The sequence below is a fragment of the Propithecus coquereli genome, unplaced genomic scaffold (assembly GCF_000956105.1).
Source record: "Propithecus coquereli isolate 6110/MARCELLA unplaced genomic scaffold, Pcoq_1.0 Scaffold25, whole genome shotgun sequence".
Classification (NCBI taxonomy): Eukaryota; Metazoa; Chordata; class Mammalia; order Primates; family Indriidae; genus Propithecus; species Propithecus coquereli.
This window is the reverse complement of record NW_012148063.1, coordinates 8,665,223-8,680,598: the sequence shown is the minus strand read 5'-3', so window position 1 is coordinate 8,680,598 and position 15,376 is coordinate 8,665,223. Positions and strand designations below refer to the sequence as shown.

The 15,376-nt window shown below is 52.0% G+C and overlaps 1 protein-coding gene across 1 annotated transcript in view; it reads left to right on the top strand.

The window, feature by feature from the left end:
• AGPAT4 (1-acylglycerol-3-phosphate O-acyltransferase 4) overlaps positions 1-15,376 on the top strand; it is a 105,806-nt gene that overhangs the window by 72,976 nt on the left and 17,454 nt on the right. The window contains exon 3 of the mRNA XM_012646843.1: positions 8,030-8,199. Within this exon, the coding sequence (XP_012502297.1) occupies positions 8,030-8,199 (170 nt within the window). The remainder of the gene's footprint in view (positions 1-8,029; positions 8,200-15,376) is intronic.

Genomic DNA, 15,376 nt, shown 5'->3' with positions numbered 1-15,376 from the left:
TCAGCATGTTCTAATCCTCCTTTACCGTTCACATGATGAGAGTGTGAGATTTGGAATATTCAGAAGTTAAGGTGGATTGAGAATCTTTCTACTCCTTTGATTAACATCCTCAAGTCTGAGGATCTGACAGCACTTTGTGTCTGCTCTCTTCTGGGGAATCTTCCATTAACTCTCTGTTGATGGAGCGTAGATAACTACAACCAGTTGGGAGGCAGGGGGAGAATCTGCCAAGACCATACACCTAAAATGATATTTTATGCATTTTCTTTAATCTTTTTTATGGGATAAATATAAAAGGATCAACTCACCCTGCCTTTTAAAAAATTAACAGACTTTATTTTTAAAGAGGACTTTTAGGTTCACAGAAAAATTGAGCAGAAAGTACAGATAGTTCTCACATCCTCCCCTCCCCGAGGCACACTCTGACACTTACCCAGCATTAACGTCAGGGTACGTTTGCTATAGTTGATGAGCCAATGTTGATACGTCATTACTCGCTACAGTCTGTAGTTTACATTAGTGTTCACTCTTTGCATTGTACATTCTACAGGTTGTGACAAATGCATAATGTCATGTACCCACCGAGGTCCACTGCCCTAAAACTCCCCACGCTCCCCTGTTCATCCCTCCCTCCCTCCCCCACCCCCTAGCACTTCCCAATACATGGTCACATTTAAGACCCAACTTGTCTAAATGACATCAGCTTGATGAAGTCACCCAGTTTTGTTCTACTTCCTGTATTTTCATAGAATCTGAGATGTCACTGATTGTAAGCTGCATCTTCATCAAGTACCTCTAGGAAAAGAAAAGAAATCCTCCAGTTAAACTAAGGGACGCCATCGATAGTAAGACGCATCCTAATTTCAGCATGTTTAAAAAGCGATCTAATGAGCATCTCAGAACTGACAGAATAGAGTGCCCAGGCCTGCACAACACACAGTGCTTTACTGAAAATGAAAACCATCAGAACTGCACTTAAGGTTGGCATTTGGCCTTTTATGGGCAGAAGCGAGAAGGGCGTGGAGGGCAGTGGGTGAGGAGAGGGCGGGTGGAGATGTTGGTTCTGTCCCCCGACCCCCGCCTCGTTCCTTACCCCCAAGCCCCCCCACCGCCCCTTTCCTGCTCCTCCATCCCGAGGCGCCCTTTCCCTGACCCCTCCCACCGCGCTGAGCCTGTGACCTCACCCTCCAGGGCACGCCACGCTAGCGCCCGCTAGCTCAGCACACTGTCATCAGGCTTCGCGACAGGATCCAGAGGGGGAGGACTAGGACGGTCCACAGATGGAAATGCCTCCTAGTTCTTGGCCTTGGTCTTCCCAAGGCGCCGAGCCGTCGGGGTTTAGCAACACAGTCTTGTGGCCACTCGCCGGCTTCATAACTTGATTAGGTAAAGCTCAGACAAGCCGTGGTGAAATGACTTCTCGGAGACCTTTGAAAGATTGGGGAGTAATTGAAACACAGATTTATTATGTAAAAATTGTTAAGATTGTAAGAAACACGTGTTCTGCACGTGCACGAGTGTGGCAGAGTGGAAGGGCTGTGCCCTCAACTGCCAGGGTGGCCGCCCCCAGCGTAGTGACTTTGCGCCCAGAATCTGTGTGACCTTGGGAAAGCCACGTCTCTTCCATTTGTCACTTGTAAGGTGGGTTGTGATGCCCATCGCACCAGGAGGCTCTCGGGGTTACGCGCAATGGCATGTGTGGACCCGTCGCCGGCTGTTGGACCCTGAGGTGCTATTGTCAGTTCACCCCCAGGCCACCTTCCTCGGTGCTCGTGACTGCCGCTGGGCTGATAAGAACTCAAATCACCAGATTTAACAAATAAAAATTCAGGACACCCAGTGAAATTTAAATTTCAGATAAATAACAAATAATTCTTTAGTACATAGCCGAAATACTCCCTGGCTCATAATTTAGTAGGTCTTCCATTTAGTATTGCATGGGATGTACTCGTGCTCAAAGATAATTTGTCGTTTATCTGATATTCAAATGTAACTGCATATAATCTAACTGTATTTTATCCAGGAACCTTAGTAGGGACAGAACAGTGCCTTGTCCAAAACACTAGTAGGAAGATTCACGTGGAACAACGGACGTGAGGACAGGACCTCAGAGTGACGGGTGACTTCATACAGAGCAGGCCTGGGGAAAAGTATCCAGCTTACACATTCTCTTTGATCATTACAAGTTGCTCTTCTGAACAGGTTGGTCCTGTGCTAGGGAAGACACAAAATTGAACATCCTTGGGGTCTGCTAGGCTGAACTAAGGAAGCAATGTTTTCTGTGAAGAAAATGTTTTTTAAAAAACAATTCCAGAGGAGTTTCTCCTTTACGTTTCTGTCCTCAAAAATTATTTTGGCAATTGTGTATATTTTAGCATCTTAATTTTTTTTTTTTTTTTTTTTGAGACAGAGTCTCACTGTGTTGCCCGGGCTAGAGTGCCGTGGCGTCAGCCCAGCTCACAGCAACCTCAAACTCCCGGGCTCAAGCGATCCTCCTGCCCCAGCCTCTCGAGTAGCTGGGACTACAGGCATGCGCCACCATGCCCGGCTAATTTTTTGTATATATTTTTAGTTGTCCGATTAATTTCTTTCTAATTTTAGTAGAGATGGGGTCTCGCTCTTGCTCAGGCTGGTCTCGAACTCCTGAGCTCAAACAATCCGCCCGCCTCGGCCTCCCAGAGAGCTAGGATTACAGGCGTGAGCCACCGCACCCGGCCAGCATCTTAATTTTTTATCCTTTTAAAAATTATATGGCATTTCATTATATATTTATGTATATTAAAACCACATTTTAATATGTACATATTTCTCTGTGAGTAATGAATTTGAATTATGAAAATAAGCCTGATTATGTTTCAGTGAGGGGAAGGTGAGAGGAGACATGTACCAGATGGAAGGTCAGAGCAGGTATTTATCTTATGTAGATTTTCAGGTTTTCCAAACATGTTAGTAATTTCTTAACCTTGCTTTTAAAATAAAAAAAATTTTGAATAGGCTTTAGGCCTATGCTGTCCTTCACTGCTTTGTGCGGTGATTTGGATCTTGGTGAATTTTCTGGCAGATAAACACTTCGCGCTGTGCGCAGGTCGCTGAATGACAAGTATCTGTTGGGAGCGCTGTGCGCAGACCCTGCCATGCTGCTGTGGGCACAACGACAGAACGAACGAGACTAAGATCCCTGCTTCATGGACTGCACACTCTGTGCTAGAAGGAAAACAGAGCAAAGAAAACAGCCTAAAACTGGAATGTGAGCAAGAGAGCGAGCCTGAGAGATAGAGACTGGGAGGAGGGGATGGAGCATCCCACCGCCGCCGCTCGGGTCCTTTGGCTCTAATCGCCCTTAGGTGTTGTTGACAACGCTTCCCTGAGGGATAGGGTGGCATTCCTTGTTTACAGCTACACTGAAAGCGGGCAAGTTATGTAGCAAGCCAGTGCCGTAAGGGGGTAAATAACGGAATGGGATCCAAATTCAGGTCTGACTTCAAAGTACGAGGCTGTGTCCCTCGGGGGGGATTTAAGAGAGTCAAAGAGAGAAATTGCTCCGCTGGAGGTGAGGGTGGGAGTGCGAGCTTATCTGAGCTGAAACGGGAAGACAGAAAAGAGCTGGACGTCCTGCAGAAGGGAAGGACCTTTCAGGCCAAGAGAACAGCTTGAGCAAGAGGCCAACGCTTGGGGCGGATACAGAGAATTCTAGGTAGTTCCAGGAAAGCACGCGCTTCCGCTTGACTCTGGCTCAGGACCCGCGGTGGAAAGACGAGGAGCAGGAGGGGGTGGCCGAGGAGCCAGGACTGGCTGTGGGACCTGCGCATCCTCTGGTTGACAGCGGAGCCAATGAAGGTGTTCAACGGTGGTCAGGTGGTGACCGGGCACAGGATGGGGTGAGGGGCGGGGACCTTGGAGGGAGACACCAGACAGAAGTCATCAAGGGACGGTGAGGCATCACCGCAAATGGAAACACGGCTCATGGCAGGGACACAGAAGCGGGCAGCGGACAGCTGCGGGCCACGGGCCTGGCACAGATGACCCGTGAGTTGCTCTTGGAAACCCGCTGCGTGGCTGTTGGCAGTGGACTCCCAGGAGACAGCGGGGGTTGGCGCAGGCTGGCAGAGTCTCCCACAGGCTGGCTGGACCTGGGACGAGTCACCACATTCCAGAGTCTGATCCCCGGTTTTGTACGCTAAGAAATTTGATATGTTCTCATTTTTAATCAGACTCCAGCTGACTGGCGTGAAGCATGAGTGCCTTCACATCAGTCGTCAGGAGAGCGCCCCAAAGTCACTCTGCAAAGAAATAGGGGGGCCAAGACTCCCACTTCTGGGGCCTGAGTCCCATGTGGCCAAGACGAGGCCACAGAGCTTTCCTTGGCCACAGTGGGAACAATGGAAGATTTTGAGAATTTCCCAGTACTCCATGTGGTAAGCAAAGGGAGGACAGAAAAGTGATACTTTTATACTTTGGAACTTTAGACCTTTTAATCTCTTCACATATAATGGCATTGAAATGTAAAGTATTTTCAAATTGCATTTTAATCTTCATCAGTTTCAGAAATTAAAGAAAAAGGAAATCCATGCATGCCCTTGGTGTGCATTTTACAGGTGAATATTTTCACCTGAGTTGTGTCTGTGTCTCCATCCTCGCTGCCCCAGGGAAGAGGCAGCGATGCCGGAGCAGGACCGAGGCGTTTCAGGTGACCCCTGCTGCAGGCGCGTTGCTTCCGGACTTAGTCATCCGTGGAAGAGGGAATTTGTTTCCTTTAACGTTTTCATTATGAAAAACTTAAATCTATGTAAGAGTAGGGAGAATAGCATAAGGATTTTCCATAGTCACAGCATCTGGATTTAACTTTAAATATTTCATCAGACTGGCAGTTACTGAATTATTAATTCATCGATTGATAGAAATTTATAAAGTAAATTCCAGACACTGTATGTCATGAAATCTCACTCCAAATCATCATGACGTGTGTTTCATAAAGAATAAGGACATCTTAAAAACATAGCCACAATGTCATTACCACAACGTTTGAAATTAATAGTATTTTCTTAATATCATGTAATACCATCTATATTCAGATATATCCAGTTCTCAAGCTTTTTTTTTTTTTTTAACATTTGGAGTGTGTAGCTCAGGAATTTAGCCGGTACATCTCTGAAGTCTCCCTTAATTTAGAACAGACCCTCTCACCCACCGCCTTTCTTTTCAATTGCCGTGGACTCGCGCAAGAGCCCTGGGCATGTGAGCGCTTGTCGCAGGGGTGTTTGGCCCGCGCCTCCCTCCCCCGACTCACTGGGGACCAGAAGTAGATGTAGACGCTTGGTGCGTTCGACGTGAGGCCCAGGACCCCCCACAGCAGGCGGCCTTGCCTCCCGGTGTGCCGAGCGGGTGGTGGTCGGAGCGTGTGGTCTGCGTGCTGATGGTGCTTTGTTAATGCTGCGTTCTCGTTGCTTCAAGGCCCGTCGTAGTCAGATTGGTAGTCCTGCCAAGTGCCCAGATGGGGTGGAAACCTGGCAACTGGATTGTCCCCGAGGTCTGACTGGGAGCCTGTTGGAGGAGACGTGTTGGCCAGGTTCAAGAGAGAAATGAAGGTGGCCGCAGAGCCGGGAGGAAGTGAGGACAGACGGGGCGATCGGAGGATGACGGAGGAGGGAGGGGAGGCCCAGCAGGCGCTGAGGGGGCCAGGGCTGCACAGAGCCAGTCGTGTCCAAACCCAAACTCCGGGTCGCCCTCCTCTGCCCCTGCCCCTCCCCCAGGCTTCCCAGCCCAGTGAACAGCAAGTCCCGTCCCCGGCCGCTGGGGACAGAGACTGTGGACTTGCTCCGCACCCTCCTCTGTCTCTCTCCTCTGCCCGTCCAGCAGCAGGTCCCGCTGCTCTACCTGAGGCACGTCTCCTGGGCCTGGGGGCTCTGGCCTCCTCCCGCCCCCACCACAGTGACCCACTCCCCACGTCTGCCCCCGTCTCTCCCCCGCCTTCTCCCCTTCAGTGGTCTCGGAGCCTTGTGTGCGATACAATTACCGTGGGGTAGCGTTAACAGTAACAAGCCGGCCACTTACCGTTTACCTGCTACGCGCATCATGCTGGCGCCGTGAAGACGTGGTCTTACCTGACACCCTCCGCATCTGCAAAAACGTTTGCTCTGCCTGTCGTATAGACGGGGGCACGGCGAAGAGCCAGAAGTCTCACAGCACGTGGCAGCACCAGGACCGGAGCCCGGATGTGCCTGGCTCCCAAGTCCACCGGCGGGATGGAGCGCCTTGCTGTCGGCAGAGCTTTCTCCTTTCCCTCGCGCGCTGCTTTGTGACTGCTCAGCCGTCTCCCTGGCAGTCAGCTCGGGGAGGGCAGGGGTCCTGTCTGCATGTTTGGTGTCTGTCGCTTGCACCTCCAGGAGTGCTTGTGCACGTTAGGGGACCACACGGCTTGTGCCAGGCCCTCGCTGGGTACTGGAGTCGCAGCTGAGGTTAGTGAACGAGACAACACTGTCCTGTCTCACGGTGCCTGTGGGCCGCAGCAGTGCTATAATCACAAGCTGTGACAGGGCTGCGGAGGGTGCCGGGGTCGGGGCAGGGTCGAGAACTGGCCTTGCACAGAGAGGCATTCAGGGACGTGGCACGTAGGGGATGGGAGCCACATGGAACCATTCAGCTTTGTCTCAGCACTCCCGGGTGGTTGCGCTTTGGTGCTTGTCTGTGCTCCGTGGCTGGTAAGGGAATGGGTTGGCGCTGCCCATCCAGTGACTTGGAAGAAATCAGTGCAGCAGTGAGAACATCTTTCTACGCAGCGATAACAAACTGCCCCTTTGTCCCTCAGTCGGGGCTGGAAATAGGTACTTTTTATTGTCCACTTCTGTGGAGGGAAGGGGAGTGTTTTTGTTCATTCGTAATGATGCTGATAGCTTACCTTTGCTGGGAACTCACCGTGTGCTATACCCTGAGCGCCTACTATGTGTTATACACTTTAGCTCTCACAAAAGCCCACGCGGCAACCCTGTTCCAAAGGTTAGGACAGCGCGGCACTGTGCGGTTAACGTGCCCAGAGTTCCCCAGTGCTCACTGCTTGGAAGCCAGGCTGGTGGTGCCTTCGAGAGCGTTCTAGTCTCCACCACAAGCCCCAGCCTCGAGGAGAAAGGTTTCCAGGAGCAGCCACGTGAGCCTTTAAAACCCAAGTCTTGGCTGGAGCCAAGGTCAGACCCACCTGCCTTTACGTGTGTGTGGTGGGGGGTGGGCGTGGGGGAGGGAGGAAGCCCTCCGCCTGTGTACCCCACTAACGGGTGATGAAAAGTGGGCACAACCCACCCACCTTCCCAACACTGTCAACTTTAAAAATTCATTTCAGAGTGCTGTGGAATCAACGACATTCAACAAGTTTTGTGAACATTTCCTACCCTTTAGAATTTTCCTGAGCCTTCCACATGGGGAATTAATTGGTCGTCATTGCCTGAAAAAAGAGCTTTCATGTTCTCACAAGCTCTTGCAGAGAACAGTTTAGTAGTTTTCTTCAGGCCTAGTCGTGGCGACGCTAACCTCCCCTTGGCCTTCGGGTGCGGGACTCCGGCCACAGAAGCGCGGTTCTCCTTTACTCCCGGTGCCCTGAGCGCCATGAGTGGGAGCGCGGGCGGGTATTTAGTGCTCTTTGATGGGGTGTGGAAGTTTCGCAGTTAGTCACTTCCCAGGCTATTAAGCAATCCGTACATCATCTCACGCCGCGCTTCGGAGCTCTGCAAACGCAAGCGCACAGGGTCGGGATGGACTCAGGCTTCCTGACTGATTTTCCCCCGAGGTGCTTAATCAAGAAATGTACATCCTTTGCCTTCTCCAACACCCTCTTCTCCTTCCCTGGAGGATGCTGTGGAGTCCTTCTCATTTTTTCTTCTGCTTCTAAACCCTTTCACAGACTGGGGTCTAGGCTGAAATGGTCCAGAACGTCACTCCTAGAAGTGGCTTTTCCCCCAGCTTGGTGGGCAGAGTCCTGCCCCTAGCGTGGCCCAGAGGACGGAGGACGTGCGAAATAAACGTGTGTTGTGGTTCCTTCCAGAGCTGGTGATGCTGCTGGAGTGGTGGTCGGGCACGGAGTGCACGCTCTACACTGACCCGCGGGCCTACGCCAAGTACGGGAAGGAGAACGCCATCGTGGTTCTGAACCACAAGTTCGAGATTGACTTCCTCTGTGGCTGGAGCCTGGCCGAACGCTTCGGGGTCTTAGGGGTAAGTCGGACATGCGCTTACACACCTGCCTCTCGCGTCTCTCTGGTCCGGCACCGTCACTTGCCTCTTTGCTCTCCGGCATTCCGAATTTGCAGAAGAATCGACAGTTTCTACTTGATGAAATGTTCTTAACAAACTGCTTTTCGTTCTTGCTTGGAGTCAGGATTAACGTCTTCTCACGAACAAAATAAGAGGTCCTCGCCGATTGCTACCCACCCGGCATCTTACATACAATTAGTTCATTTAATTTTTATGGAAACATTTATGAGCAGATGACACACCACCCTCCCTTTTTAAAAAACTAAGTTACAGAGTTTAAATATTCCGCTCAGGGTCATATAGCTGTAGTTAGATTTGGGTTTGAACTTGTCTAGTTTGACCTCAATTCATATTTTTAATTACTGTGCTCTACTGCTTGCCTGGCTACCAGGCAGAACTCACCTCTGCGTTTTGATCACTGTAGGCTTAAGAACGTCGAATCCCGAAGGCAGAAAGTTTGAATTGGAGAATTTGGAATTACTATGACATTCTGTTTTTCTCCAACTGGTTTGACGACTTCTTGCATGTAGCCTGCATGCCTTTGGAGCTGGGTCTCTTCAGTTGACTTTTGTCATCTTTAACACACCAAGGCGCATAGCAATTGAGCTGTATCATATAACTGAGTGTAATTCATCATCGGCACTCGGTGTTCCGGCGGGAATCACAGCGCCCATTGGTCCGGGCTGGGAAAGGTCCCAACAGTTTGCACCAGAACTTGGAGATCAGGTTTTGCATCTGGAAACAATGCCCTGCCTACAGGCAAGGGGGCTGCTTGTGTCACAAGTGTTTTCTGTAGCCCATGCAGACAAAATCATGGTGTTTAGAATGTAGAAGGTTGGAGATGGGGCCTTGAGACCATGGAGGACAGATGGAAATAGATTTCGTGGGTCTGATTCCTCGGGGCAGGTGAAGATCGCCTCCTGCCAACAGTGTCTCCTTTCGTTTTCCCATTTATTTATCCAGTGCTAACTCTCTGTGTGTGTATGTGTTCAAATATATTTTCAGCAACAGAAGCAAAAATTCTAGTCTCTTCCTTTCTCTGTTTTAGAGACCTTGGGCAGAGATCTCAGTTATAGTTTTGTGGCTTTTTTCTCCCTGAGGTGTGATTACCCCTTAGAACATCATAGTCCTCGTAGCCCTGTCATGGACACCAGTGGTTCTGTTCCAGGTGGAAGGGTGTGCAGTGCCTGTGTGTCTTGGCCGTCGGGACACCTGTCTCACTGCCGCCCCGTCTCCTGGAACACATGTGGCAGTTTAGATGCAGCTGGTGATTTTCCAGGCTTTCTAAGTGGTTTCTGGAAGTGTTTGTGCTTACATATGGGACCATTTACAATTTGTGGGGCAGGAGTCCTCGAGATAGAGCAAAAGCCTGTTGGACTTAGGGACACTTTCAAATCCCTGCTACCCCCTGGAGCTTTATGGCCATAAGCTCAGTCTGTGAGCCATTTGCCACCTTTATGCTGTTTCTAATCCTTATGATGTTACTATCCACATATTATAAGTAAACTCTCAGAGCCTCAGTTTCGTTAAGTGATTTGCCCAAGGACAGTAGCTAGTAAGTCTGATTTCAAGGCTTCTTCCCCCGAAGGTGCTGGGATGACAAGCTGCAGCGGCCCCAGGGGCCAGAGACCTGCCCCAGAGACCCAGCCCTGGGCTGTCACGGAAGGAGCCAGCCCCACTGCGGGCCGGACCAGGCCTCATCCTGGGGGGTGGGGGCCGTCACTACCCTCCTCGAGTCAGGGGTGGAGCCGGCAGGAACCAACAAGCTGGGACACAGCAGAGGAGCTCAGAGAGGCACACAGATGGCAGAGGTGGCAGGCAGGGGGAGACAGGCACCAATAGGTGGAAAAGGTGAACCCCGCATGGAGGAGAAGCAACACATGGAGAAGGGGACCCAGGCCCGGAGACAGGGAGAGGCTTCCGTGCAGCAGTAACTGGATCTTAGTACCATTCAGGGTTTTACTCCCAAAGGCTTTGAAATCCGTGATCACTTGGCAACTACGCACAGGGCAAGAGTGCTGATGAGCAGGAAGTCGACAGAACGCTGTCCCGTCCGCAGCATGGAGACTTCTCGTCTCCACCCCGATCTCTTACAGGAATACCATCGTTTATCACCGTGAAAACCCACACAGCAGTGCCACGGGTGCAGGAGCGGGAGCATTGCCATTGATTTTGGAGACTGTTTGTAGGAGTTTCGGAGTCTTAGGAAACCCCACCTGGGGTGGAGTAGGCAGGTCACAAAGCCGATGCCACTCTGCGCTCACGGGAAGTTTGGGAGCCTTGCTCGGTGGGGCCCTCAGGTTTTCTGGCTTCTTGCTAAAGTGCTTCCTTGAGCCTTGAGTCCCCATCAGAACTGGAGGGAGAGTGGAGAGGGGGTGAATCGCTTTCCCCCTTCTCCAGACACGGGAGAAGCAGCCAGTGCCGTTGGAGGAGAGGAGGAGGGACTCAGGAGCCTTCACCGGGGCTGGCCGGCTCCGGCTCCGGTGCGGACGACCAGACTCTGCTCTGCCAGGGGACGTCCTCCCCGCGTCGCAGGGCATAGTCCTGCCCTCTGTTAGGGGGGCTGCCGTCAGGTGGGGCACACGGGGTAGGTGAGATGTCTCTTTCCAGGTGCCTGTTAATTTCTGCTACCCTTGAAGAGGTAAGAAACAGCCTCTTGTTATAATAAATATTAATTGTTCAGCAGTATCTTTTGTCTTCAGTGACCTTCCGAGAAAACACTGCCTATTCTTTTTTTTTTTAAATAGCACATGATGTTGAGATCCTTCTGGAGTCTGAGGAATTTGCTTTTTAAAGCAGAAGGAAAAAAAGAAAGTTCGTGACTAGGCATTTTTCATCCTCCCCTATAGCAGCCTAAGTGGAAATGAGTTTAAACTGAAATCAAATGAAATTTCCAGAAATTCTTGAAGGTGGTGTTATTAAATGTTAAACTGGTTTTAGGGGAAAAGTGATAGAAGTCTCTTTAAAAGAATAAAAAGCTTTCAGTCTTTTCAAAACAAAACACTTAAGATCCTGTGTGGCCGTGGTCATTCCAGTGACCCGTCGTGGGAGGCTCTGGTTCCCCTGGGGCAGCAGGTCCTGGGATGGGCCAGGCTCCAAAGGCTTCAGTTGTGACCATGGGCTCACAGGCCGACTCTCCCCTCCCTGCGGCTGAGCGTGACATGTGGGCACCTAAGGTGCCGAATGAACAGGTGTGCGAGCAAAGGCTCAGGTTCCTGCGGTTTCAGGTCCCTGTTTGCTTATCTTCATGCCTCAGTAAAACATGCATGTGCCACTCGCCGGGAACCCCAGCAGGCTGCATAAGGTCACGACGGTGAGGCCTCTGCGCTGTGCCAGGCCCAGCGAGCAGTCTGTGAGCAGCAGCTGTTGTGTCAATATTTGTCTGAATTCTTAGGCCAAGCCGGGTATTTTTCGCCAGATCCTTAAAGAAGCCGTGTTGGTTAGTTATCCAAGCAGCTCGATGAGCCCACAGTGAGTGGCTTAAACCAACAAGCATGTCCAGAATGGTCTCTGTTTGCGTGGTCGGGAATCCAGGTGTGGCTGCACAGGTGCGAGCTCTGCCTCCGAGCTCACTCACGGCTCCTCGCCAGGACTCCATCCCCACCACGGGGCCTCCCCACAGGGTCTCCCTGGGACGTGGCAGCTGCTCCCCCCAGGGTGAGCCATGCAAGAGGGCGGGAACACCCGACACGGAAGCCATAGGCCTTTAGTGACCAGCGCGCGGAAGCGACGTCCTTCCACTTCCATCGTATGCTGTCGGTAAGCGCAGCCACGCTCCAGGGAAGCGGGGTGGGCTGCACGGGGCCGGATGCCAGGAGGCCAGGATCACGGGACCCCCTCAGAGGCTGCCTGCTCCACCATGGCATGACATCTAGTCTGAGACCGTCACTTTTCCCATTTAGTAATTCTCGTAGGGACATGAGACGGCTGGGCCTGAAAACATGGAAACGTTGTATCTCTTTGCACAGAGACAGGAGGAGGAGAACTGAGGCGTTATCCCTCAGCAGAGGCTGCTCGAAAGCTCTGCATGCCTGTTAAACAGAGGGGTTCTCGGTGATGATGAAAGCAGTGGGTGTATCTTCAAAACGTGTCCAGCGAGTGTTGTGTGTGCTTTCTGCAGGAGACACTGTGCGGGGTGCTCTGGATTGCGAGGTGCTGTCCTTGCCCTCCGGACTGCACAGCGCACAAGGAGAGGTCACGAAGGGGCAAACCCACATGCCTGCCACACAACGGGGCGGTTAACAGGGCAACAGATACGGGGGGACATTTTCACTTGGGGCGGCGGGGCGTGGGCGGGCAGGGGCGGTTCCGGTGCGTTTCGCCACAGAGCAGCCAGCGCAACACGGCGACAGCAACAGTGGCAACCTGGAGGTCCCCTGTCTGTTCTGGGTGTGTGCTGGGGAGGTCCCAGAGGGCTTGGGAGAACCTGGGCCACTGTGGCAAAAGCGGAATATTGGGGGGAGTGAGGAAAGGGGGAGGTTGGTGTTTGGGCATTTCTGTTTACCAAGCTGTGGGGAAGAATTTCACTGTTTTAACAACTGGCGTAACATTTTGGTCTTCCCGGCACATTGACCGTTGGCCCTGGGGATGGCGAAGGTGAGGGCTTTGGGACAGGCTTGAAGAGTGGGCTCAGCTTTAGGAGGGGCTGAGGGGTCTAGGCGAAGGGGTGATTATGAGGAAGGGACAGAGGTGGGAAGCCAGCAGGCTAGGTCCTGAAGGGAGATGAGTGTGACGGGCCCACACGGTGAGGGTGTGCACGGTCACCCTGGTCCCGGCTGTGGCGGCAGAGTCTGACGCACTTGGTGACACGTGATCCACCCCCACAGCTGCGTTTCGCGGGCTGCCAGCTCTGGGTCTCCAGGTCCCTGTCGGGGGTGGGGGGTCTCTGCACCGTTGAACCGAGTCAGAAGGGTCTGGGTGTCAACGCTGCTGTCTGGCTGAGTGCAGGAATGACCTACACAGCTCTTGGTGAAACAACAGGCAGTGTTATAAAACCCACAAAATTCACCCAGAAACTGAAAGGAGGACCGAGCCCAAACTTTCGGTGTTCTCATCTAACTTTGCCAGGACACTTCTGATCATTAAGTGTGGCTCTTTCTGTACAAGATCACACATGTTTGAAAACCAACATTGCTTGAATTTTAATTATAAAAGGATCACTTTTCTAACCAAAATTTCTCTACAAGAAAAATGCCAGTGCAGATTTGTTCGTAAAGGCTACACGAATGTTGTTTCCTATAACCCCTGCCAGTTAGAACATTCCCCCAAATTGCAGGCTTCCTGTGTTTTGTCTTTGAACATCCAGAATTTAGCAAAAAAAGGGGAATCTTTTGAAAGATGAATCTACGTCTTCTGTGCTCAGGCATCAAGAACGATTATTCTTTTTCTTCCACTTATTCCAGAACCATCCTCTGGTGAGGGTGGCAGGGCAGAGACGGAACATGTGTAGGCAAAACCAACGACAGTGGCTTAGAGTCCCAGAGATGTGGACCGGAACTCAGGTTCCTGTGTTTACCAGCTGTGTGACCTTGGGGAGGTTTTCTGACTTTTCTGAACGTCTGTTAATTTCCATCTCGTGGTGTGATAGGAGTTTGATGAAATAATGTATGCAAATACCTAGTTCAAGTGCCTAGCGCAAAGTAGATGTAAAATAATTATTCATTTCCCTGACCCTGATTAGCTCCCCTTCCCTGACTGTTTTCATATTATGAAAAGTAGGATGAGGTGGAGTATAGGAGGGAGCGCGAATGTTTTCCTAGTGGGATTGGCCCAGCTGTCTTGCATGAGACCCCATGCAGCTACACCCCCCATTGTGTTTGTGCGACACAAAGCACTGTTCCATTCGACTGTACCCCAGTTTCTTCATACATTCAATCTCGTCGAGTGCTCTTGGGCTCAAGGGAGGTTAGAGGTTTCCAGATGTGGAGGAGTGTTTTCGGCAGCACCCTCCCCCCAATGCTGGGATGACCTGGGCACTGGGCAAACGCCCTCCGCCCCCAGCACCAGTCCCAGCAGCGGCTCTGTCGGCCTTGCTCTGAGGAGCAGCTGTCATACCAGGGCTGGGCAGGGCGCTCTGCTCTGCCTCTCGCCACGCACCAGTTGGGCCAGGCGTGCTGAGATCTGGCACCATGTGGATGAGGAATCCGACAGAATGGTGACAAACAGGGTAGCCAGGAAAGGAGGGGGCCGCCCAGGGAAGTGCAGCTGCACCTTGAGCTCATGATAACCGAGCGCGGGCCTGGAAACAGCAGTGCGTGCTTCATCTGTGGAAGTCTAGTCCCATCTTTGACATACCACGGTCGTCTTTTTCATTGAACAGAATCCTCTGGCAGTGTCTTTAACAAGCCAAAGTCTGATCACACTGACCGTTTGTGAATCCGGGCTTGCTTAAAGCAGCAGGCAGCGTCGGGCTTCCTGCCTCCTGCAAACGGCCCTCAGGAAAGGATACAGCCTGTGGCGTCTGCACTGCATGGACTCCGTGTCACCCACTAACTGCCCCCTTTGCCACGCCCACCTCCTGCGTGCTCGGGGCCCTCCTGCGGCCCCATCCACCTGTGCTTCCTGCAGCCGTTCTGCAAGCACCTACTGGCTACCGTGGCACAAGGAAAATAGCTCATGTCACCTTCTGCCCTTGGGGGGAGTCCTGTTCCCCACTTGCCCCTTAACACCTCTGCTCCATCTTCCACCTACTCGGACTCCAGGCCATCCCAGGAAGGACTGGGCTGGCCACTGAGAATAGCACCCGGGAGGAGGCCATGAGGACCTGTGTGGGGAAGGGTGGGGGTGCTTGGTGCAGGGAGCTCCTCTCCTCTGCTCCATCCTGGCAGCCGCGACCCCCAGAGCAGACTCAGCTGCGATAAGTACCCTGCTGGTCAAAGCCCCTCACTGGCCCCCCAAGTGCCCTCCTGCCCGCTGCACGTGTGTGCCTGGCAGCTGAGGCCGTGCGGGGCTGGTGGGGGCATGTAGCTGGCTCCGCGTTCCCACCACCATGGTAAATGGCGCGCCATGATCTCCGGTCCAAGAGCGGAATTCTTAGAGCTTTTGCTTCATGTTTGCTTTAAGCATTTCCCCTGTGGCTGTGACTAATTGTAGAGCAGGGTTCATCGCGTTTTTAAGAGTCTCTTGAGATTTTTCTGGT